The following is a 23013-nucleotide window of genomic DNA, read 5'->3' as shown; positions in this document are numbered from 1 at the left end:
TCAATCTCAAATCCATCTCCCTGACTGACTAAAACCCGGGGTTCATATAGCAGGAAAGAAATGTAACAATGTGTAAGAAAACAGGAACTAGGGAGGGGCTAGGAGGCATCTGGTACAGTGATCTGACTAGTTTCAGTTCTTTGGTACTTCCTGAAGGTCCTTTCCTGAGAAAGGAACTCAGATAAAACAAATACAAGTTTCAGGCTTTAATAGAAGAAGGGTAAGTTTCTATGTTTATTCAAAAACGACTTGTCTATGGGACTGTTGGGCTGGTTTCACTGTCATATGCTATGCTAAATATGAATAATATTTGAAGACTAAATAAATGAACACCTCATTTGTTCTGTTTTCAGGATCTGAAGCTTGTTGGAATTAGTCAACCTAAATATGCAGCAGGACTGGCTGAGAATAGAGGAAAGAATCGCTATAATAATGTTCTGCCCTGTAAGTTATTTTATCCACAGCATCTTCTCTGTTTTCCATCAGTGGCCATCACATCTCTAACTGTAGAGGGGAGGGAATCAGTGATCCTAAGTAACCACTTCCACAACCATTCATTGGTCACCTACTTCCACAACCATCCGTTATTCACCTACTATGTGCTAAGCACTATATTTAGGTACATTATCTTTAATTTAATCCTCACAACAGCCTTATGAAGTAGGTAGTAGAATATTTGTTTCGCAGGTAAGGAAAATGCACAGAGTGGTTAGGTGATCTTCCCAAGGTTACACAGGTAGTGTCGGGAAGACTAGGCTTCGTACTAGGTCTGTCTTATTGAGGGAAAAGGCCAGAGTCTGTGTTCTTAACCCCTCTGTCTCACAACTATTTCAATTCTATAATTCTGGCATGAAAGCGAGCAGAGCGAGACAGGGAGTCACACTTTTCTGTGTCCAGACACATGGGCTGAGTGAATTCCACAGCTAAGTATGAATTATACTTAGCTCATTTCCTGTTTTTGAGAATGTCTACATCTTAGTCAACAGGGATAACAGCAAATTGAGTTTAAAATGAGAATTATTTATTACATCAAACCATTAGATGAAATGTAAATACTTCTCCATCGAAAGTTCATCGTGATCTCTCTTTTGGGTGGGGATTAGGGCACAGAGAGGAGCATAAATAGACTGTAGCCATGTTCTGATGTAGCTGAAATTGATAGACTTTGCAGATAATTTTTACATCAGGACATCATCGTCTTTATTTGAAGCTGTGTTTTTCATTCCTGGACTAAAACATTAAGTTCTTTTTAAATTCAGCATTGTTCTTGGGTTCTTTCTCTCCACTTATTTCCCTGTACTTGACAAGGAATATCGGCCCATGTTCTGAGAGAAATGCTTTTAAAACTAGGCTGAGGGTATTGCCCTTCTAAGGGTAATTTGGGATTATCAGCTTCTTCTTGTGAATGTCTGTGGAGATTCTCAGATCTGGAGTGGGAGCTGGGACGTGGGTGTTTGGGTATTGTTTTTATTGGGAAGTCTTTAGGCTGAGACTCAGGTTGGTACTGGACTTAGCATTGTTATGTTATTTTGTCCAGAGGAGGGTGAGGTAGTACAATCAGAGGCAGGGAGACTCAGGTGGTGCTGCTTCTGGCTCAGCCTGACACTCACAGTTCTAAGGTTATTATTTCATCTCTTAGGTTGGGCAAGTTTGTGTGTATGCTTTTGAGATGACAATAATATTTATAAAACATAATTCTGTGTTTTAGATCCTCCTTCTGATAGTAGTCTTATACATTCAATTTATTCTTGAACTTGGTACTCTCTTTTTATAACAACTTGTTTGTATGAGAATAGAGGCTAGAGGCAGAGTAGAAAGGTTAACCTAGGGACTTAACCTGTCCTAGTGGAAGGGGCACTAGATTTAAATTTCGACTGCCCCTCACCAGATATATGGATTTGGAGAAGTCACTGAATCTCTATAACTCTCAGTTTCCTCATCTGTGAAACAGGGCAGAGGCTTATAGGGTGGTTTTGAGGAGTAAATAAAATTGTTTAGCATATTCCCTCATGTGAGCTCATGGTAGACACCTGAGGATGCTAATAGTAACAGGTTCATTTTATGTGAGAAGGCGTCTGGTGTGGTTAAGATCTTGGGCCCTGGTGTCAGGCTGCAGGTTCAAATCCTGGCCATGCCAGTCATTAGCTCTGCTCTGTGATAGTGTGACTGCTCTGTGCCATGGTCACATAGAGTGACCATGAGGATTAAATGAGGTGGTCTATGTGAAATGCCATGCTGTGCATCTTCAAAGACACAAGTCCCAGTGTTGCCATTTTGAATTTCATTTTTTTTTTTCTGTTTTGTGTCCAGCTTTACTAAAACGTTTGCTTATAATGCGGACCTTTTCTCTTTTAATGTCACAGATGATATTTCCCGTGTCAAACTTTCGGTCCAGACCCATTCAACGGACGACTACATCAATGCCAACTACATGCCTGTAAGTTGGGGGATGGTCTCACAGCACTGGACTGTTTGGATGAAATCTTTAGAGCGCTTTGCTTCTTTCTGTTTCTTTGAGGTTGACTATGTGTTGTTTCCTATTTTTAGGGCTACCACTCCAAGAAAGATTTTATTGCCACACAAGGACCTTTACCGAACACTTTGAAAGATTTTTGGCGTATGGTTTGGGAGAAAAATGTATATGCCATCATTATGTTGACCAAATGTGTTGAACAGGGAAGAGTAAGTATGTTTTTTAGTTTTTGAAATTTAAAATTACATTAAATTAATTGCTTTCTTTTGTGGCAGAGGGGTATCTTAAAAACCACTTGTTTCTTTAAAAAAAACCTCAAACATTAGCACTTTATTCTTATAAACTTGTTTTCTTTTTTTCCCCTTAAGAGAAACGTTTAAAAACATGCTTTAAACAATTTTGTCATTATCTTTTTTTGTGTGGGCAAATATCAGTGTCTTCTATTTATTACGTCGTGGCTGGAGTTAGTAAGCAGGAACGGGTTAGTGCCGTGGAAAAATCTCCCAGGCTTAGTGCAAGATGCTGTTGACGGTGTGGCTCTGTCCTTCATTGGCCCCGTGAACACGGACAAGCCCATCAATGTCTCTAAGCAACCGGTATCTTCATCTGTGAGATGAGGATTTCCATCAGCTCGATGATTTTCAAACTTAGGTTCAGCACTGAGCCCCCCCGGGTTTTTTTTTTTTTGAGACAGGGTCTCCTCTGTCAGCCAGGCTGGAGTGCAGTGGTGCGATCATGGCTCACTATAGCTTTGAATTCCTGGGCTGCCTCCCACTTCAGCCTCCCGGGTAGCTGGGACTACAGGCGGCACCACATGCCTGGATAATTTTTCTTGTTTTTAGTGGAGGCAGGGTCTCACTGTGTTGCCCAGGCTGGTCTCAAACTCCTGACCTCAAGTGACCCTGCTTCCTTGGCCTCCGAAAGTGTTGGGATTATAGGCGTGAGCCATCACACTTGGCCTGGAACCCTTTCTTTAAGCAAAATCTCAGACTTATCCCTGGATAAGCCTCAGCAGCCCCCTCTCTCCTGTAACGCCCTGAAATCCCTCTGCTGCTTCCATCAAAGATTTTATATATATATATATATATATTTTTTTTTTTTTTTTTTTTTGAGATGGAGTCTCACTCTGTCGCCAGGCTGGAGTGCTGTCATGCAATCTTGGCTTTTGCAACCTCTGACTCCCTGGTTCAAGCGATTCTCCTGCCTCAGCCTCCCGAGTAGCTGGGATTACAGGCAGGCACCACCATGTGCAGCTACTTTTTGTATTTTTAGTAGAGACAGGGTTTCACTGTGTTGGCCAGGATGGTCTCGATCTCCTGACCTTGTGGTCCGCCTGCCTCAGCCTCCCAAAGTGCTGGGATTACAGGCGTGAGCCACCATGCCTGGCCAAGATTTTTTATAGTAATAAAATTCTGTATTTCCATAAATTGATGTGAAGAGAACTGAAAAACACATGCTAATCTAAAAAATGCTGTGCCTTAGGAATGGGACTTAATGTTGCTTTATGAGTTGTTTTTTAGTGTAGGTTCATTGTTTGAGGAATAGGAGTCGATTCCTTAAGCCAGTAGATCTCAAACTTTAGCATCCATCAGAATCACCAGGAGGGTGGTTCTACCCTCAGAATTTCTAATTCGGAATTGCATTTCTGCCTGTTTTCAGATGATTCTGCTGCCGTGGCACCAGGGTGCATACTTGGAGTGGTGCTATCCCTGGGATAGTGGGCGCCCATCAGGCATCATTTCTTTTAAAGTTCTATAATTCATTGTAGGCTAGCAGATGTTTATCCAGCCCCTGGTGTAGGTAAGGTCCTGTGCTAGGGGTTGGGGATGGAGGAGGGAAAGATAACAGAGCAGTAAGAGATGACGCCCATCCTCATGTTGCTTGTGATAGAGGGTGGGCTCCTTACCCTCTTGTTGAATCAGGAGAATAGGCTATAGTAGAAATAAAAGCGTTTTTTTGTTTTGTTTTGTTTTGGTTTGGTTTTTTGGAGACAAGAGTCTTGCTCTGTCACCCAGGCTGGAGTGCAGTGGCGTGATCTCGGTAACTGCAAGCTCCGCCTCCTGGGTTCACGCTATTCTCCTGCCTCAGCCTCCTGAGTAGCTGGGACTACAGGCGCCCACCACCACGCCCGGCTATTTTTTTTTTGTGTTTAAGGCCGGGCGTGGTGGCTCACGCCTGTAATCCCAGCACTTTGGGAGGCCGAGGCGGGCGGATCACAAGGTCAGGAGATCAAGACCACGGTGAAACCCCGTCTCTACTAAAAATATAAAAAAAAAAAAATTAGCCGGGCGCGGTTGTGGGCGCCTGTAGTCCCAGCTACTCGGGAGGCTGAGGCAGGAGAATGGCGTGAACCCGGGAGGCGGAGCTTGCAGTGAGCCGAGATCACGCCACTGCACTCCAGCCTGGGCTGGGCGACAGAGCGAGACTCCGTCTCAAAAAAAAAAAAAAAGAAATGTAATTTTTTTTGTGTTTTTAGTAGAGATGGGGTTTCGCCGTGTTAGCCAGGATGGTCTCGATCTCCTGACCTTATGATCCACCAGCCTCGGCCTCCCAAAGTGCTGGGATTACAGGCGTGAGCCACTACGCCCAGCAAAAGTGTTTTTTAAATGAATGTAGATGGGCCGGGTGTGGTGGCTCATAGCTATAATCCCAGCACTTTGGGAGGCCATGGCGGGCAGACCACCTGAGGTCAGGAGTTTGAGACCAGCCTGGCCAATGTGGTGAAACCCATCTGTACTAAAAATACAAAAATTAGCCAGGCGTCGTAGTGCGTGCCTGTAATCCCAGCTACTTGGGAGGCTGAGGCAGGAGAATGGCTTGAACCCGGGAGGCGGAGGTTGCAGTGAGCCGAGATTGCACCACTGCACTCCAGCCTAGGCAACAGAGCAAGACTCTGTCTCAAAAAAAAAAAAAAAAAAAAAAAAAGAAGAATGCAAATGAATTTTTTAATACTGTTGAGCCCAGGGCCTTATACATGAAACATTCTTATACATCTATCTGTTAGACAAACAAAAATGACATAATTACATTAATGGAGAACATGAAGATGAATTTAAATGGTGTCTTGTTCATCTAAAATCAAGACTGAAGTGAGTGTTACTGACCCTGGGTGAATGGGGACGGGAGTGTATTTTCTGCACTAGGTTCTCCATATATGTTATTTCTTTCCTGTAACAACCCTGTGAGGTATTACGATTTCATAGATGGGGGAACTGAGCCTTGGAGAGGTTAAGAACTTGCCCACAAGGTAGCAACAAAAACAAAAACACACCTGGTAAGAGGCTGAGCTGAGACTCAACTCCCTGCCAGTGTGAATCCAGATCCTGGGTTGTTTCTTCGGAACCTGGGTCTTTAAAGAAATACAGATCCCGCAGCCAGAGTCCGAATCTCTGGAGGTAGAACCCAGGCATCTCTTTTTAAACATGACAAGGCCAGGCACAGAGGCTCAGGCCTGTAATCTCAGCACTTTGGGAGGCTGAGGTGGGAGGATCACTTGAGGCCAGGAGTTCAAGAGCAGCCCGGGCAACATAGTGAGACCCCCATCTCTACAAAAATACAAAATAGCTGGGTATGGTGGCACATCCCTGTAGTCCAGGCTACTCTGGAGGCTGAGGTGGGAGGATCCCTTGAGCTGGAGAGATTGAGGCTTCAGTGAGCCATGATCGTGCCCTGTACCCCAGCTTGTATGACAGAGTGAGACTGTCTCAAACAAACAAAAAACAAAACCCCAAAACAACTCAGACTTCTCAGGTGAGTCAGATAATCAATTAGCTTTGAAAACTACCAGCAGCAGAGCGCACCTTAGAATGTTGAGAGCGTGTGTGTCTGTGTGTCGTCTTTTGCCAAATGGGGATTCAGATATTCTTGGAGAGCAGGCGTTTCCTGGTTATTTCTGTTCACATCTGTCCACCAACTTTATAGAAATCAAAGACCCCAGAATGATTTAATTTGATTTTCTTTGTTGGTGTGTGTATTTGTATTGCAACCAATGTATATCTGAAAGCCTTGGGAAAAAGTCCTCATTTCTTCCAGCTGTCTGGGGTTATGGGAGAGGATGAGGTCAGTGAACAGTTGTGGAGTGGCGACTCTAGGGGCACAGGGAGCTGGATAGGGACGGTGTCCCAGGTCAAGGACCAGCTGCTGCTCTGCTCTAAATCAGTTTTCATGCTGAAAGCTGGGCCTGGTGTAGGCAGATCTGATTTTTAAAGAGAAAATAAGTCTGGATTTTTATGAGGAATTGTAAGAGTTAGCAAGAATTGTAAATTAAAATAAGAAAAACAATTCTGACAGGCGCTGTGGTGTGCCCATAGACCCAGCTACTCGGGAGGCTGAGGCATGAGGATTGCTTGAGTGCAGGAATTGGAGGCAGTAGTGTGCCATGATCTCATTTGTGAATAGCCACTGTACTCCAGCCTGGGCAGCATAGTGAGACCCTGTCTCTAAAAAATAAAACAATTCGAAGAGTCAAACAAAACCCAACTAGAAGGTCTGATTCCGTCTCTGATGCCAGTTTTCAATAGCTAGTCTCCCTTGTGAGGTTTTAGTGATGGCAGATGGCACGATCTGAGTCTTCTTATAAAAATGCAATTTTGTTCTAGACCAAATGTGAGGAGTATTGGCCCTCCAAGCAGGCTCAGGACTATGGAGACATAACTGTGGCAATGACATCAGAAATTGTTCTCCCGGAATGGACCATCAGAGATTTCACAGTGAAAAATGTAAGTAAGAAGTCAGGATCAGTCGAGCTCATGTAATTACTATATGTTAATTTGGGGGTGATATGTTTTAGGTTGATATTAACTCATATGTTTTCCTATGCAGTGAGAAATGTTTTGCTTCCTTCCTTTCAGAACAGAACAATCCATATGCATGTATACTCCAAGGCAACCCCTTGACTTTTCTGGGAAATTTACTTTCTTGGGAATTTCCTAAGTTATTGCTGAATAAAATGAATCTTAAGAGCATGGCTCTGCATCAGGAGCTCTTTCCTTTCTTTCCACTTCCAGGTGACTTGCTCATAGATTTTATAGAACAAACCGTAGCCTTTTGGATTATTTGGTTAGAAATATGGCATCAGGAGCGGCTACTTGCTCTTAGGAGTAATTGATAACAGTTACATTAATAGGATTCCAGGGCTTATGCACATGGCCTCCCTTCCCCTCAAAATTTACAAAAGCCAATCCAATTAAATTGTGCAGGCATTCCAGGAAGTCAAGTTTATGTGCCTTTTTCCTTTTACAAGGATGCTTTGAAAATAGAGGCAGTGCCATGAAGCAGCGTTGGTATCTGTTGATGGGTGTGTGCATTGGCGTAACTCTTTGCTGTTTATATCACAGGCCTAAAAATGTCTGTTCTCTTTGATTTGCTGGCTCGAAGTCTGAGACTATCCTAAGGAAATAATCTGAAATGCAACAAAAGGCTTATTCAGAAAGACGAGTCTCAGCATTATTTATAATAGAGAAAAACTTTGGAAACCATGCAGACATCTAGCTTTTGTAGAATGGATAACTCAACTATGACTCGCCTGCTTATAATATCATTATTCAGCTATTAGAAATGATGGGCCAGGCGTGCTGGTTCATGCCTGTGAGGCTGAGGTGGGAGGATCGCTTGAGCTCAGGTTTGAGACCAGCTTGGGCAACATGCTGAAACCCCGTCTCTACAAAAACAAAGCAAAACAAAACCCGAAAATTAGTCAGGTGTGCTGGCATACACCTGTAGTCCCAGCTACTCGGAAGGCTGAGGTAGGAGGATGGCTTGAGCCCAGGAGGTCGAGGCTGCAGTGATTGTGCCCGCTGTGCTCCAGCCTGGGTGACAAAGCAAGACCTTGTCTCAAAAAAAAAAAAAATAAATAAAAAAGAAAAAAAAAAAATGGATAGGTAGACTATATAATTACCATGGGGACATGGTAGGATGTAATGTAAGAGAAACATTCTAGGAGATGAAAATTTATGCATATTATGAGTAGTGCATAAAAGGAAAGCTGGAAAGTAGATTCATTGGAGTTGAATCTTGAATCTTTTGGGTGCGTTTTGGGGTTGATGGGTTAGGGTCTAGTTTATGAGATTATTCTTGAAGATTCCATAAGTCATGGATAAAGTATAGTATATTAAGTACTAATTCTTTACTAATTGCTGTGTCTCAAAGGGTCTGGCCTCAATATTTCAGTTCCTCCTCTGGAGATGCCATCAAAGCTGTTACCATTCACTGATCTGGCCACCTAAATAATGCAGCTCACAGTAGTAGAAAAATGTCGTGCTTATTCCTTCCCTCCCCTTCTCCTCCCCTCCCCTCCCCCTCCCCCTCCCCCTCCCCTTCCCCTTCCCCTTCCAGAGTCTCGCTCTGTCATCCAGGCTGGAGTGCAGTAGCGTGATCTCAGCTCACTACAAACTCCGCCTCCCGGGTCCAAATAATTCCCCTGCCTCAGCCTCCTGCGTAGCTGGGACTACAGGCACCTGCCACCACACCCAGCTAATTTTTTTTTGAATTCTTAGTAGAGACGGGGTTTCACCATATTGGCCAGGCTGGTCTTGAACTCCTGACCTTGTGATCTGCCTGCCTCGGCCTCCCAGAGTGTTAGGATTACAGGCGTGAGTCACCGTGCTCGGCCTCTCATGCTTATTTCTATAGATTTTGCTCATTTGAACGGACTGGCTTCTCCTTGGTTGCCTCCGCTGCTTGGGGCTTACCTTTGTGGAGGGGCATTTTGGGTGGAGTCATCCACATCATTTTTTAAAATTGCTATTACTATGATGATTATTTTTTATTAACTAAACTCCAGACTTTATTCCGATTTCATGTTTTTCCACTAAAGCCTTCTTTTGTTCCAGGAGCTGATCCAGGACACCATATGGCATTTAGTACCATGTTATTTTTTAATTATACAAAATGCATGAATACATTTTCCTTTAGAAAACTGAGAACATTACAGGGCTAATGGTTTCCTTTGACTACCACCCCTAACCCGAGCCCCTTCGGCCCTCCACGAAGATAATGCTAAGTATAACCCTCCGCACTTCCCCCTCTTCCTCTCCCCCTCCTTCTCCCCTTCCCCACTCCCACTCCCTTTCCCCTCCCCTCTCCCTCTCCCTCCTTTTTTCTTCCCCTTCCCCCACCTCCATCTCTCACAGCTGGTTTCTGACTTCGGATCAGTACTTCTGGTTACATTTGTGAATGTTAACTTTATCTGTGATGAGGTCTTCTAGCACCTCTCCCCTCACTCTTATCTTTGTTTCCTGCTGTTTTCCAAATTTTGAATACTGCAGATTTATTGTTCTTATCATGAATATACATTTGAAAAAAATGAGTGTCAAAGGGCACCTGTCATAAAGGAGATGGAAATGCCTGCAGCGCGGATGTAGGTCACATGGGTACGGTCATTCCCTGGTATGGGCATAACGAGTACAGCTGAGTCAGGGACAGGACCCGCCCCAGCTGTGGTGGGCTTCTGGGCTTCAGGGTATATGCTTTGGAGTGAGGTAGGGAACCAGTCTGTGTAATAATGAGCTCTATTATCTTTCAGATGTTGAAATGGATGGTTTTTTGGGGGAGTCCTTTCTCAGCTCTCTCCAATTCTAAATACTTGCATGGTGCTTGCCAGTGACCTGTCACTTTATTCGCTTCTCTAGGGGGCATAGTGAATTATGAGGCCATTCTTGCCCAGAAGGCACTGATTATCATGGTGTATTTGAGTAAATTATTTTTGGTTTTATGGTCAGTGGCATTCCCAGGGGGGCTCGGGGATGGGGCTCATGAAGTTCTAAGGAGGTGAGTTCATTATTGACAGGCAGCTGTGTCAGGAAGGGAAGGATCTGAACGCAGAACTGGAGGATAAGGGACTTCCGTTGCATCTAAAATCAGTGTCAGGGAAATGACTTCACTTCTGTGAATTGCTGCTGCCTTATCTTTAAACGGGGATAATAAACTCTCCTTCTTGGGCATATTGTGAGGGTTTGATGAGCAAGCACTTTATCAGCTGCGTGCAAATGTGAAGTTTCATTTTTAGTCATTACAACTCCCGGTTACTACTCAGGCTGTGCTTGATTTCCCCTGCCTTTTTGATGTTGTTAGGCGGCCTTTCTGTCTGGATCTAACTCATTTTCTGGGCTTTTAGATCCAGACAAGTGAGAGTCACCCTCTGAGACAGTTCCATTTCACCTCCTGGCCAGACCACGGTGTTCCGGACACCACTGACCTGCTCATCAACTTCCGGTACCTCGTTCGTGACTACATGAAGCAGAGTCCTCCCGAATCGCCGATTCTGGTGCATTGCAGGTATGCAGATGGCACGTCATGTGTGACAGATTTCCAATGTTATTATATATTTATCAGCACTTTACATAAGCAAAGCCTAAGAGGGAATGTAATAGGCATTTACGAATTCAGGAAAGGGTTTGGATAAGCAACCATGGACTTACTCCCTAAACCCTGAACTTCCAAAACAGGGGTTGGCAAACTGTAACCCATGGATCAAATCTGGTCAGCTGCTGTTTTTGTAAACAACATTTTCTAGGAACACAGCGTGCCCATTTATTTGTATATTGTTTATGGTTGCTTTTCTGCTACAACGGCAGAAAGAGACCATATGGTTTGCAGAGCTTAAGATGTTTACTCTCTGGCCCTTTACTGAAAAAGTTTGCCAACGCCTAACAAGAAGTTAGTTTTGAAGCTAAAGGAATTAATTTAGGACAGAAGACAGGAGGGGCTCTGTTGCCCAGTGGGGAATAAATAGATGAAACATGCCATCCTAGGTTATGGTGGCAACTTGAATGGGACTGAGATTGAAGAAGCTCGAGCAAGGGGTTGTATATGTGGCATTTGACTCAAATGTGAGTTTGAGACTTAGGCCCCAGTCCCAAGCTAGTGCTGTCTGACTTGCTGAGGCTTCAACTGAGCAAATGTGTATTGATCCTGCACATTGCCCTCAAAGTGTGACAGTGAAGGAAAGCAAGATGTATGTACAAATGAGGAACTCTAAGAGGCTTGCAGTTGAGGAAACCCACTGTAATAGGCTTATTTCTCTTTTCTCTCAGTGCTGGGGTCGGAAGGACGGGCACTTTCATTGCCATTGATCGTCTCATCTACCAGATAGAGAATGAGAACACCGTGGATGTATATGGGATTGTGTATGACCTTCGAATGCATAGGCCTTTAATGGTGCAGACAGAGGTGAGGTCAAGATCTGTATTTGACATTCCACCCTTCCCCTCTTTTTTGGTTTTGAGATGGAGTCTCGCTCTGTTGCCCAGGCTGGAGTGCAGTGACGTGATCTCGTCTCACTGCAACCTCTGCCTCCTGGGTTCAAGCGATTCTCCTGCCTCCGCCTCCCAAGTAGCTGGGATTTCAGGCACGCACACCATACCCAGCTATATTTTTGTATTTTTAGTAGAGATGGGGTTTCTCCATGTTGGCCAGGGTGGTCTCGAACTCCTGACCTCAAGTGATCTGCCTGCCTTAGCCTCCCGAAGTGCTGGAATTACAGGCGTGAGCCACTGCGCCTGGCCCTTCCCCTCCATTTTTAAAAGGTTGCATTGTATCATGCACTCGTGTTAAAATATGTCACCCTTCCAGATCTTTCTGGCTCTTGGCTGTGAACTAACATTGGATTTCTTTGCAGACTCTAAGCTGACTCGGAATTAAGTTACCCAGTACAAGTGACATAGTAGTACTGATGTCAGTAATGGAACTACAATCTGAGATGGTGTCAGGATTCTTTACCTTGCTGCCTCTGACTCATTAAATAATCTTGGGACATCTTTGAACTTTGGCTTCTGGGTTTTAAACTCATAAAACTGGTATTTTCCATTCTTTGTTTCTAAGAAGGTCTGACCATCTTTAAAATGAGCTAATGAAACAAACTCATCAAACATTAATGATGTGACATATAATGCCACTTAAATGTTAATACAGCAATTTATCCTCACTCAGACTTATACATTTTAAAGAATATCAATTATCATAGCTACAGAAGGGTGGCTGACCAGTGAAGAAAAGGAATGCTTAATATCTACGGTATAATTTCTGTACTACTGTTGGATTTGGTTTTACCCAAAATGTTACTGAGAAGCAGTGTTTTTGAGGCATGTTTTCAACAGAGAACATATTGCAAAGTTGCTTTCCTCAAAGGGGTGAATGTTCCTTGACCAGGATGAGAGCAGAATATTAATTTTGTATCAGGCTATCGTCCTGTACCGATTTAGAACTCTATGTATATATTCTGTGTTTTTGAGTCTAGCAGGGAATGTTCTAGATGCCTGGGTACATTGTGTGCTCTGGGGTGAGCTTGATGGTTGTTGTGGAAAGAGTGAAATTCACCTCCTGTGTTGGTCAAAAGAGAGATTGTCTTTATTCTGCTATGATTATATAAAGTAGTATTTCTCAATCTTTTATCCTTTTTTGAGAAACACAGAACTCTTATCCCTGCTACTAGAGTCTAATCTTTTTTATATTTTCAAAACAATACTTATTCATATGAAAGCATTTGACAATATATTTCTCTCTCTTTCTCTCTCTTTTTATTTTTATTTTTGAGACGGATTCTTGCTCTGTCACTGGGCTGGAGTGCAGTGGTGTGATCTTGGCTCACTGCAACCTCTGCCTCTTGGGTTCAAGCGATTCCCCTGCTTTAACCTCCCAAGTGGCTGGGACTACAGGCACGTGCTACCACACCTGGCTAATTTTTTTTGTATTTTAGTAGAGACGGGGTTTCACCATGTTGGCCAGGCTGGTCTTGATCTCCTGACCTCGTGATCCGCCTTCCTCGGCCTCCCAAAGTGCTGGGATTATAGGCGTGAGCCACTGTGCTCGGCCTCAATATATTTTTCTCTTACTTTTCCTTTCCCAGTCCTGCTTCCTGGAGGTAGCCAATGTTTATAGTTTGGTGTCCATCTTTATAAGACTTTTTATGTACATCTGTAAACACATACACACACACACACACACACACACACACACACACACAGACACACAGTACTTTGAAAAAATTGGATCCGGTGTTTTTTTTTTTTTTTTTTTGAGATGGAGTCTCGCTCTGTCACCCAGGCTGGAGTGCAGTGGCACCATCTCGGCTCACTGTAACCTCCACCTCCTGGGTTCCAGCGATTCTCGTGCCTCAGCCTCCTGAGTAGCTGGGATTACAGGCATGTACCACCATGCCCAGCAAATTTTTGTATTTTTAGTAGAGACGGGATTTCACCATGTTGCCCAGGCTGATCTCGAACTCCTAACCTGAGCCGATCTACCTGCCTCGGCCTCCCAAAGTGCTGGGATTACGGGCATGAGCCACCACGCCTGGCCAGATTCTGTTTTATATATGTTGCTTCTCTGTGTTTTTTTTCCTCCTCTTACAGTATCATGGATATTTTTCTCTGTCAGCTTATACCCCCATTTCCCCTTTTTTTCATCACTACCCGCAGATTCTGATATACTTGCCTGAAGGGTAGTCCTCGTCCAGCTCCACCTGATCATCTCCTTTTAACCTCGCTTCTCGGTTGGGCATAACAGTTGATTCTTACCCTGCACGGCCTCACTAGCCAAGGCCATCTTGTTGGACATTTGATTGTTTGAATGTGTGTGTGCCTTCTTTCCTCTACATTTCCTCCTTTCGTTGCCCTTCCCCGAGACTGTGGCATTTCTCCTTGGGGAGGGGAGGTGTGGTGTGTGCTCTTCTGGTTGAGAATCTTCGACGATGGACATCTTGCTTCTGTGATTTCAGATTTCACTGCAGTGCTGTTACGTCTCGAAACACGTTCACCTGAACCGTTTGCTGTTGGGTGGATGGGGTTTGGGAGTGGGGCCGGGGAAGTACCTGTTTGAAAATAATTTTGGGTGCTCATTTCTGGGACCCGTGTTCATTTTCTGTCTCTCTCTTTCCTTTTTCTATCAGGACCAGTATGTTTTCCTCAATCAGTGTGTTTTGGATATTGTCAGATCCCAGAAAGACTCCAAAGTAGATCTCATCTACCAGAACACAACTGCAATGACAATCTATGAAAACCTGGCACCCGTGACCACATTCGGAAAGACCAATGGTTACATCGCCTAATTCCAAAGGAGAAACCTTTCTGGAGTGAACCAGACCGTCGCACCCACAGCGAAGGCACAGGCCCCGATGTCGACATGTTTTTATATGTCTAATATCTTAATTCTTTGTTCTGTTTTGTGAGAACTAATTTTGAGGGCATGAAGCTGCACGTGACAGATGACAAATTGGGGCTGTCGGGGGCTGTGGATGGGTGGGGAGCAAATCACCTGCATTCCTGATGACCAATGGGATGAGGTCACTTTTCTTTTTTTTTTTCTTTTCCCCCCTTGAGGATTGTGGAAAACCAGGAAAAGGGAGCTACGATTTTTTTTCCAAAACAATTTCTTTTTTAAAAAAGACTCTTTTATATGGTTCACATGCTAAAGCCAGGATTGTGTTGGGTTGAATATATTTTAAGTATCAGAGGTCTATTTTTACCTACTGTATCTTGGAATCTAGCCGATGGAAAATACCTAATTGTGGATGATGGTTGCGCAGGGAGGGGTACGTGGCGCCTCTTCCGAATGGGTTTTCTATTTGAACATGTGCCTTTTCTGAATTATGCTTCCACAGGCAAAACTCAGTAGAGATCTATATTTTTGTACTGAATCTCATAATTGGAATATACGGAATATTTAAACAGTAGTTTAGCATCAGAGGTTTGCCTCCTCCGTAACATTTCTGTTCTCATTTGATCAGGGGAGGCCTCTTTGCCCTGACCCCACGTCCCCTGCCCCCTGTACATTTGTGCTCCATTTTTTCTTCCTTTTTCCCTCCCAGTTTTCTCCAAAGACTCTTCTGTTGGCAACATTTTCAGCCCATTGGTTGGGTGAGAATGGCGACTCAAATATCACCTTGAGAATTTCTGTGGGTGGGAATGGGAGAAGCAGAGGAATCCTACAGTGACAGAAATCCTTTTCCTGTCCCTGTATTATCCTTTTTCTCATGTCTGTATTTGGTATGAAGGATTATTTAAAGGTGCAATATGTGACTTAGTGATTCATGATGTTCTAGGTTTTTAGTAACGTTTTACTCAGGTTGGCATTTTAAGTGTCTGTGTCCGTGTGTATGTGTGTGTGTATGTTCAGAAGCGTGGCAATCTGTGAACACTTCAGCGTGAATTCAGCATCAGATTAATCCCTCCTTCCCCGAAGTCCACTGGCTTTTGTCTCTCTCTGCCGTGACACATATCGGAATCTACTGTATATATATATATATATATATATACACACTAAGCTCTCAAAAACAGTCATTCCTATGAATTGAGGTGTACAAAGTTTGAATTTGTATCAAAGATGTAATTATTATTTTTAAAACCTCTTTTCACTATACTGCTGCTGTAATTACTTTGATTTTTAAAATGTAGATTAATTTTTTTTTTTTTTTTTTTTTGCTTCAGGTGTGTGTCCACCAAGAATTTCAGAATTTATGTGGATTTATTTTATTGGTACATAATCTGTAAACTTCTTAAGGCATTAACATGAAAAGATTTTTTTCTTCTTTTTTATTTTATATTGTGGCTCAGGTTATATTTTGAAGAAGTTTTGAGTTTAACCTCCAATAGGCAATGAAGTTGACAAGGTTTTATGAAGGAATAACCAAGTCCCTGGAGTCCTGTGGCTGTTTCCACAGTAATGCGTCCTGCTGTCAACAGGACAGGTGTGTTCTGTTGAGAATGGGAGCGGGCTCTTCCAGCCTCCTGGTCCCTCCTGACTCTGCCACGCCCCTCACCTCACTGGCACTTTGATAACTGACTGGACGTGTTAATGGGTCTCTTAGGGTTCTAAAGGGTGAACCGCACTTTTTAACGCCCTGGCTGTAGTTCAGAGGGTTAGTGCTGTATGCCTTTTATTTCCCTTTCCCTTTGAGGTACTGAAAGGATGAAAAGATGGTGTCGTGTTTTGGGGAGAATCTTACTTCTCAAATGGAAATTGCACTTTTTGCTGAATCCTTTGCATTTTTTTTTTTTTGGTAGTAAGCAGTTCATTGAGTATCAGGTCCCCAAAGGAATGAGTTAGCCAGGCTAGGGCGGGCCCTCTTGACCTAACTTCAGAGGGGGCCTTGGCTCAGTAGGTGTGAATCAGGGAAGCCACGCTGTCCTCGGGGCGTTGCATGAAGCTGGGCGTGGGCAGATTCCTCCCACACCTTCACACCGGCCTGCCTCCAACTCATGCATATCTCGGAGCAGTCGGTACTTCATTCATAGGTCCCTGTTCAGGCAGCAGTTCTGTGGGCTGTGGTCCTCTCCCCTCCAATGTGTCTGAAACCATTGTGATGGCTGGCAAATCCCAGGTAGCTCCTGAGCTCTGCTCTGCCCACATCACTGCCACCGGGAAGTCAGAGGAAGGGACTTGTTGCTAAAAAATCCTTTAAAAGATTAAATCCTTTAAAAGATTAAAGCAACATAATTGTAAACACATTGTATAAAAATGCAAAACACAGTAACCCTCTTTCCTTCCGCCTGGTGTGGGCTTGGGAAATGGGCAAGCGGCCCCAGCGATCACGGGAGGAACTCTTGCGGTGGAGCGGTCTGGGATTCCAAATGGGCAGGTCACACGAAGGTCACGATGCTTCTCTGCATCCTGAAAAGGGCTGGGGACAGGGCCAGTGGGGGTGGTAAGGGTATTTATAGCACAGTGCTTGAAAAGGGAAGATTCATGTGTAACTATAAAGGACACACAGGCTGGGGGTTGGTCAGAGGCAAGAGGAGGGTGCCTCCGAGCTGCCTCAACCCCTCCCAGGAACAATGAGCTCAAATTGGAAGAGTCCAATGGAATCGGGGGGATGGTGTGAGCGCCCCTGCTCAGTCTTTGACAGTTGCATACAGAAAAGCAGCTGGTATGGGTTTCGGTGTCAATGCAAGGGCCAAAGATGGGTGGCCGGCTCGTTTGGGGGATTCGGATTCGGGCCATTGATAGCATCTCCCGGAAACCACCACTTCTTGCCTCCGAAGTCGAATCTAGTGATGATCTCGGCACCAGCAGGAAATGACATTTGGTGTCTGCCCACCGCGGCCATACTGTGACCTCCAGCCAGAGTTCCGCCGAATTGACTCCACTGGATTTGTGCTTTCTTGGGTCAGAGGCTCCCTGGGGTTAGGGATGGAGGGGCGGGGTCAGCGTTGCAGCGGATCGCGTTTGTTTTTCATCTGGGATGAAAAAGCCTGGTTCTCTTGAAATGCTTGATTGTACTTACTGAGCTAAACAAGCCTCGGTGACTGTGGTTGATTTGCCTCAAAAGTCTTAAGTTCTGGGTTTGCAGACTACTGTGTAGCAGCTGTGTGTTTAACATACTGTAGCTTTTTCTCCCTTGGGGGCACATATGCATAGGATGTGTTGATGTGGACTCTAAACTGTAATTTTCTTGTAACTATTTTGGAATGATGCATATTTCTAATGTTTGTTATACTTGTACAGAGTATTGCTGTTGGTTGCTTTTTTTTTTTTTTTTTTAAGGAAAAAATGGCCTGAAAACATTTTTTTAAAGACTTACAAATACCAAATATAAAAAAAGTCAATGCATTGTGCCTTTGCTTCTTTCTTTCTTCTTCTTCTTCTTTTTTTTTTCCTTCTTACAATGTACCAAGCAGTTTACTGGCCTGCATTTTACTTGGGCATCCTTAACAAAAACATTTCTCTTTGGGATTTCCAGATTGTTTTAGTTTTCTAGGGCTGTTGGAACGAGTACCACCAACTGGTAGTTTAAACAACAGAGATTTTCTTCCTACAATTTTGGTGGCTGAGATCCAGGTGTGGGTAGGGTTGGTTTCCTATGAGGCCTTTTTTTTTTTTTTTTTTTTTTTTGGAGACAGAGTCTCACTCTGTTGCCCAGAGTGAGTGCAGAGTCATGATCTTGGCTCACTGCAACCTCCGCCTCCCGGGTTCAAGCGATTCTCCTGCCCCACCCTCCAGGGGCCTCTCTTTTTGGCTTACAGATGGCTGTCTTCTCCCCGTGCCTTCACATGGTCTTCCCTCTGCGTGTCTGTGTCCTAATCTCCTCCTTTTTTTTTTTTTTTTTTTTGAGATGGAGTCTTGTTCTGTTGTCCAGGCTGGAGTGCAGTGGCACGATCTCAGCTCACTGCAACCTCTGCCTCCTGGGCTCAAGCGATTCTCCCGCCTCAGCCTCCCGAGTAGCTGGGACTATGGGTGCCCATCACCACGCTCAGCTAATTTTTTTGTATTTTTAATAGAGGTGGGGTTTCACCATGTTGGTCAGGCTGGTGTCGAACTCCTGACCTCGTGATCCACCTGCCTTGTCCTCCCAAAGTGCTGGGATTACAGGCGTGAGCCACCGCTCCCGGCCAATCTCCTTATAAGGGCACAAATCATACTGGATCAGGGCCCACCCTATTTACCTAATTCTACCTTAATTACCTCTTCAAAGACATTCTCTTCAAATGTAGTCAAATTCTGTTGTACTGGGGGTTGGGACTTGACCATATGAGTTTTGGAGGGGACCTAATTCAGCCTGTAACACATATTCAGGGCAATTTAGTGAAGAGGAGGCTTGGAAAAAGTGGTTGTGCATCTTAAGATTATGTGTGTTCCCAGAAGGTTGGAGGTATGAGTCTGCAGGTGGATGGATACCCAGTTGGTGGGGGGGGGGGATACGCAGGTCCCCTGGGATTTTTAGAGGGCTTTCATTGGTGGATGCAAGGAAGCCTAGAATTGCTGGGATACTGTGGCAATTAGGGTAGTTCTAATTTCATCCCTGTCTCTCTCATATGCGGATGCAAACTCTCAAACAGACTAAGAGTGCCAGGTGCGGTGGCTCATGCCTGTAATCCCAGGACTTTGGGAGGCTGAGCTGGGTGGATCACTTGAGGTCAGGAGTTTGAGACCAGCCTGGCCAACAGGGTGAAACCCCGTTTCTAGTAAAAATACAAAAATTAGGGCGCCTCTAATCCCAGCTACTTGGCAGGCTGAGGCAGGAGAATTGCTTGAACCCGGGAGGTGGAGGTTGCAGTGAACTGAGATCGCACCACTGCAGCCTGGCCAGCAGAGCGAGACTCTGTCTTGGGAAAAAAAAAAAAAACAAAACAGAAAAAAAACCAGACTAAGAGGATTTTGTTGTGAGATCTCTTTTGTGAGACAAATTCATGCATTCATTCAATTGTGATTTACTGAGTTCCTATCCTTTACCAGGCACTGTACCTCAGTGGCTGAGGGTTCAGTGGTGAACAAGACAGACAAAAATCTCTGCCTTCATGGAGTTTACATGCTGATAAAGGGAGACAGACAAGCAGTACATGTAAGTCAAATCTTGAGCATGTTAGAGGATGAAAACGTGAAGAAAAATGGCATTTCCTGTCCTGATGCACCAACTCATCAGTCTCACGCAGGCAGTGCAGTTATACCCTGTCAGGATGAAGGATCTTCTGCAACACGCCCTCCAAACAACCCCTGCTTTGGGGGAAGATGAGAGCGAGACAGTTTGGACAGCAGCAGTGCACACCTCATGGGCCTGCCAGAGACAGAGTGGAATGGAGATGAAGTCCCGCCCTTGAGGAGAGCCTCAAGGGAGCGGCTGGGGCCTGGGAGATGCAGATGCCAAATGAATGCCAGGAACTACTAGAGGAGGTTTAAAGGAAGAGGTAACGGGCCCAGAGAATAATGAGTGGGTGACTTTTAGTGTTGAGATAAAGCGGGGCAGGTACAGGGCAGGAGACTACAGGCTTTGCTTGGAGAATGGCCAGGCTTCAGGTGATGGGAATCTGAGGAGCATGTGGGTGGGGGTGAGTGACGTGAGTTGAGGCTGATAACTGTGGAAGGTGAATGTGCTCTAGGACTGTCTGTGTGGTTGGCTGAAACTGTCTCACCTTTTAAACACTGTGTGTGTGTGTATGTGTGCACATACACAGGCGTACGTATTGTCAACATTAAATAGCAGACTGGCTGCAGTGGCTCACACCTGTAATCTCAGCACTTTGGAGGCTGAGGCAGGCAGATCACCTAAAGTCAGGAGTTCCAGACCAGCCTGGCTGACATGGCGAAACCCTGTCTCTACTAAAAATACAAAAATTAGCCAGGCATGGTGGGGGGCGCCTGTAATCCCAGCTACTCAGCAGGCTGAGGCAGGAGAATTGCTTGAACCCGGGAGGTAGAGGTTGCAGTGAGCTGAGATCATGCCACTACACTCCAGCCTGGATGACAGAGGGAAAAAAGTAATAATAATAATTTTAAAAGTCTATTTCTTAACACAAGCAATTATAAACATAACCTGGAGGTATCTATCATGTGAAAGAAAACAACAAATTTTACCTATATCTGTGTTCTAGAGGCCTCCACTAAAGAGTATGGTATGGTTAGCTCTCCTGGGCTTTCTGCTTAGGGACAGCGCTTGGGCTGGGGATAAAGTATCCATCATCTTCCTGTTTTGATTGAGACCAAAGTTGTCCCAGAACTTTTCTGCCCACACTGGTGGTTTAGAGGAGGCAGGGAGACACTGTATTGTGGACCTGTTATCCACATACTAAAAAAAAATAACCAAACGAGGCTACCCTGCAAAATAGCACAACATTCTCTGCCCCTAGCACTTAGTTTGATAAAAACTGCCTTACCCAGGTATAGCCTAGGAACTGAGATATCATGGGAAAGAAAAACCAGATGATCACCTGTGGTCTTATAAAGTGTAAAGCTTAAGTGAGAAAAACAATTAATAGAACTATAAGCAGAGAACAATCCCATTAAGAAATAAGTGTATAGAAGAAAAGAAACACAACTCTAGAATAATATAATAGTGGGATTAGGAGTGGATTTTTTAAAATTTTCACCTGTTTATAGTTTCTAATTTCTCCCAATGAATATGGAGTACTTATTTAAGAGTAACTAGTTTAAAACTTAGCACTTATCCCTCCTTGCCTCAAAAAAAAAAAAAAAAAAAAAATGAGGCTACAGTATATTTTAAAATTTACTAGTCAGGTTACAAAATTCTTTAAGCTGAGTGTGAACCCCAGGCTGTTTTTGGAGCACCCCCTGTTGCTGGGACTTTGTTAAAAATGAAAGCTCAGGTTTCGGATGTTAGATTCCGAGCTGTAAAGCTGTAGAAAACAAGGGGCTACCTCTTTGTTCCTGGCTGAGCGTGGTCTGCAAGAGTCCAGGACCTCTTTGGTATCTGGAGAGCGGAGGGAGTAGGCAGAAAGAATAGAGAAGATTTAGGCTCCCAAGAGTTCATTTTAAATTTTTATTTATTTATTTATTTTGAGCCAGAGTTTTGCTCTTGTTGCCCAGGCTGGTGTGATCTCGGCTCACTGCAACCTCTGCCTCCTGGGTTCAAGTGATCCTCCTACCTCAGCCTCCCGAGTAGCTGGGATTACAGGCGCCTACTACCACTCCCGGCTAATTTTTTTTTTTTTTTTTTTTTTTTTTAAGTAGAGATGGGGTTTCACTATGTTGGCCAGTCTGGTCTCAAACTCCTGACCTCAGGAGATCCACCCACCTTGGCCTCCCAAAGTGCTGGGATTACAGGCGTGAGCCACGGCGCCTGGCCAAGCTTCCAAGTTCTGATAGCCATCCCATCCCTTCTGGGGTTTCACAGCTGTATTTGGGGCTGAATGTGGCAGATCTCTGGGGCCTCCAACATGAGAGCCTGGGCTTTACCTTCCTGCAGGCAGGTGAAGCCTCCTGACCCCAAAAGGTGAATCATGGCTGTTGGGGCCAGCAGTTTTGGATGATGCCACTAGATGGCGGCAGAGAACTGGGCTGTGGAAGCAATCCTTGGCTAGGCTGTGGCAGGGCGGTGGAGCACATAGGATTGGAAAAGGAACCAGGAGGTCCATAAGGGAAGGCTAAAAACCAACAACAGGGCAAAGGAAGCGCCCTTGCCAGCAGCTGGCAGCTTTCCGTATAATTTGTTACATATGTTCATGGTATAAAAATTTAGGAAAAGAAGGAAAATTAAAAAATCCTATGTTGTCACCATTCAACAAGATGGTCCCCAATCATCCTCCCGCCTGGTAGTCACACTTTTGTGTAGCGCCTCCTCCACTGTAGCAGGGTTGGTCTGTGTGACTGGTAGATTGCAGAGAGGTCATGGCATCGCACTTCTGAGATAAAACTGTGCAGTTTCTCTTTCTCTCTCTCTTGCTCTTTCTCTCTGCCTCCAGACCCCTCCCCTGCCTCTCTCTCTCCAAAACCAGCTGGCATGTTCTGAACAGCCTTGTGAGAGGCCCACGTGGTGGGCTTCTTCTGAACCTTCTGCCAACAGCTACATGAATGGGCCTGGAAGCAGGTCAGCCTTCGGATGACAGCAGCCTTGGCCGGCAGCTTGACTGCAGCTCCTGGGAGACCCCGAGCCAGAGCCTGCCCAGACTCCCTGACTTGCAGAAAGCATCTGAGATGATAAATGTTTACTGTTTCAAACTGCTCTGTTTTGGGATAATTTGTTACACAAAAAGAGATAACGAATATAGGCTAATACATCCCACCACATAGGTAATACCACTCTTAACATTTTACTATAAATAATTCTGTAACTTTTAGAATTCTCACAAACACACCACACCCACCCACCCACCCAC

At 44.5% G+C, this 23013-nt stretch overlaps 1 protein-coding gene across 1 annotated transcript in view; it reads left to right on the top strand.

Moving 5' to 3' along the window:
* Positions 1–16922, top strand: part of LOC105471704 (protein tyrosine phosphatase receptor type J) — a 190809-nt gene extending 173887 nt beyond the window's left edge. The window contains exons 19-25 of the mRNA XM_011724464.3: positions 354–444; positions 2364–2437; positions 2548–2682; positions 7072–7191; positions 10587–10747; positions 11506–11641; positions 14358–16922. Of these exons, the coding sequence (XP_011722766.2) occupies positions 354–444; positions 2364–2437; positions 2548–2682; positions 7072–7191; positions 10587–10747; positions 11506–11641; positions 14358–14516 (876 nt within the window). The 3' untranslated portion in view covers positions 14517–16922. The remainder of the gene's footprint in view (positions 1–353; positions 445–2363; positions 2438–2547; positions 2683–7071; positions 7192–10586; positions 10748–11505; positions 11642–14357) is intronic.
* Positions 16923–23013: the final 6091 nt, after the last annotated feature.

Source organism: Macaca nemestrina, chromosome 12 (assembly GCF_043159975.1).
Source record: "Macaca nemestrina isolate mMacNem1 chromosome 12, mMacNem.hap1, whole genome shotgun sequence".
NCBI classification, from domain to species: Eukaryota; Metazoa; Chordata; class Mammalia; order Primates; family Cercopithecidae; genus Macaca; species Macaca nemestrina.
This window is presented reverse-complemented; position numbering and strand designations above follow the sequence as displayed.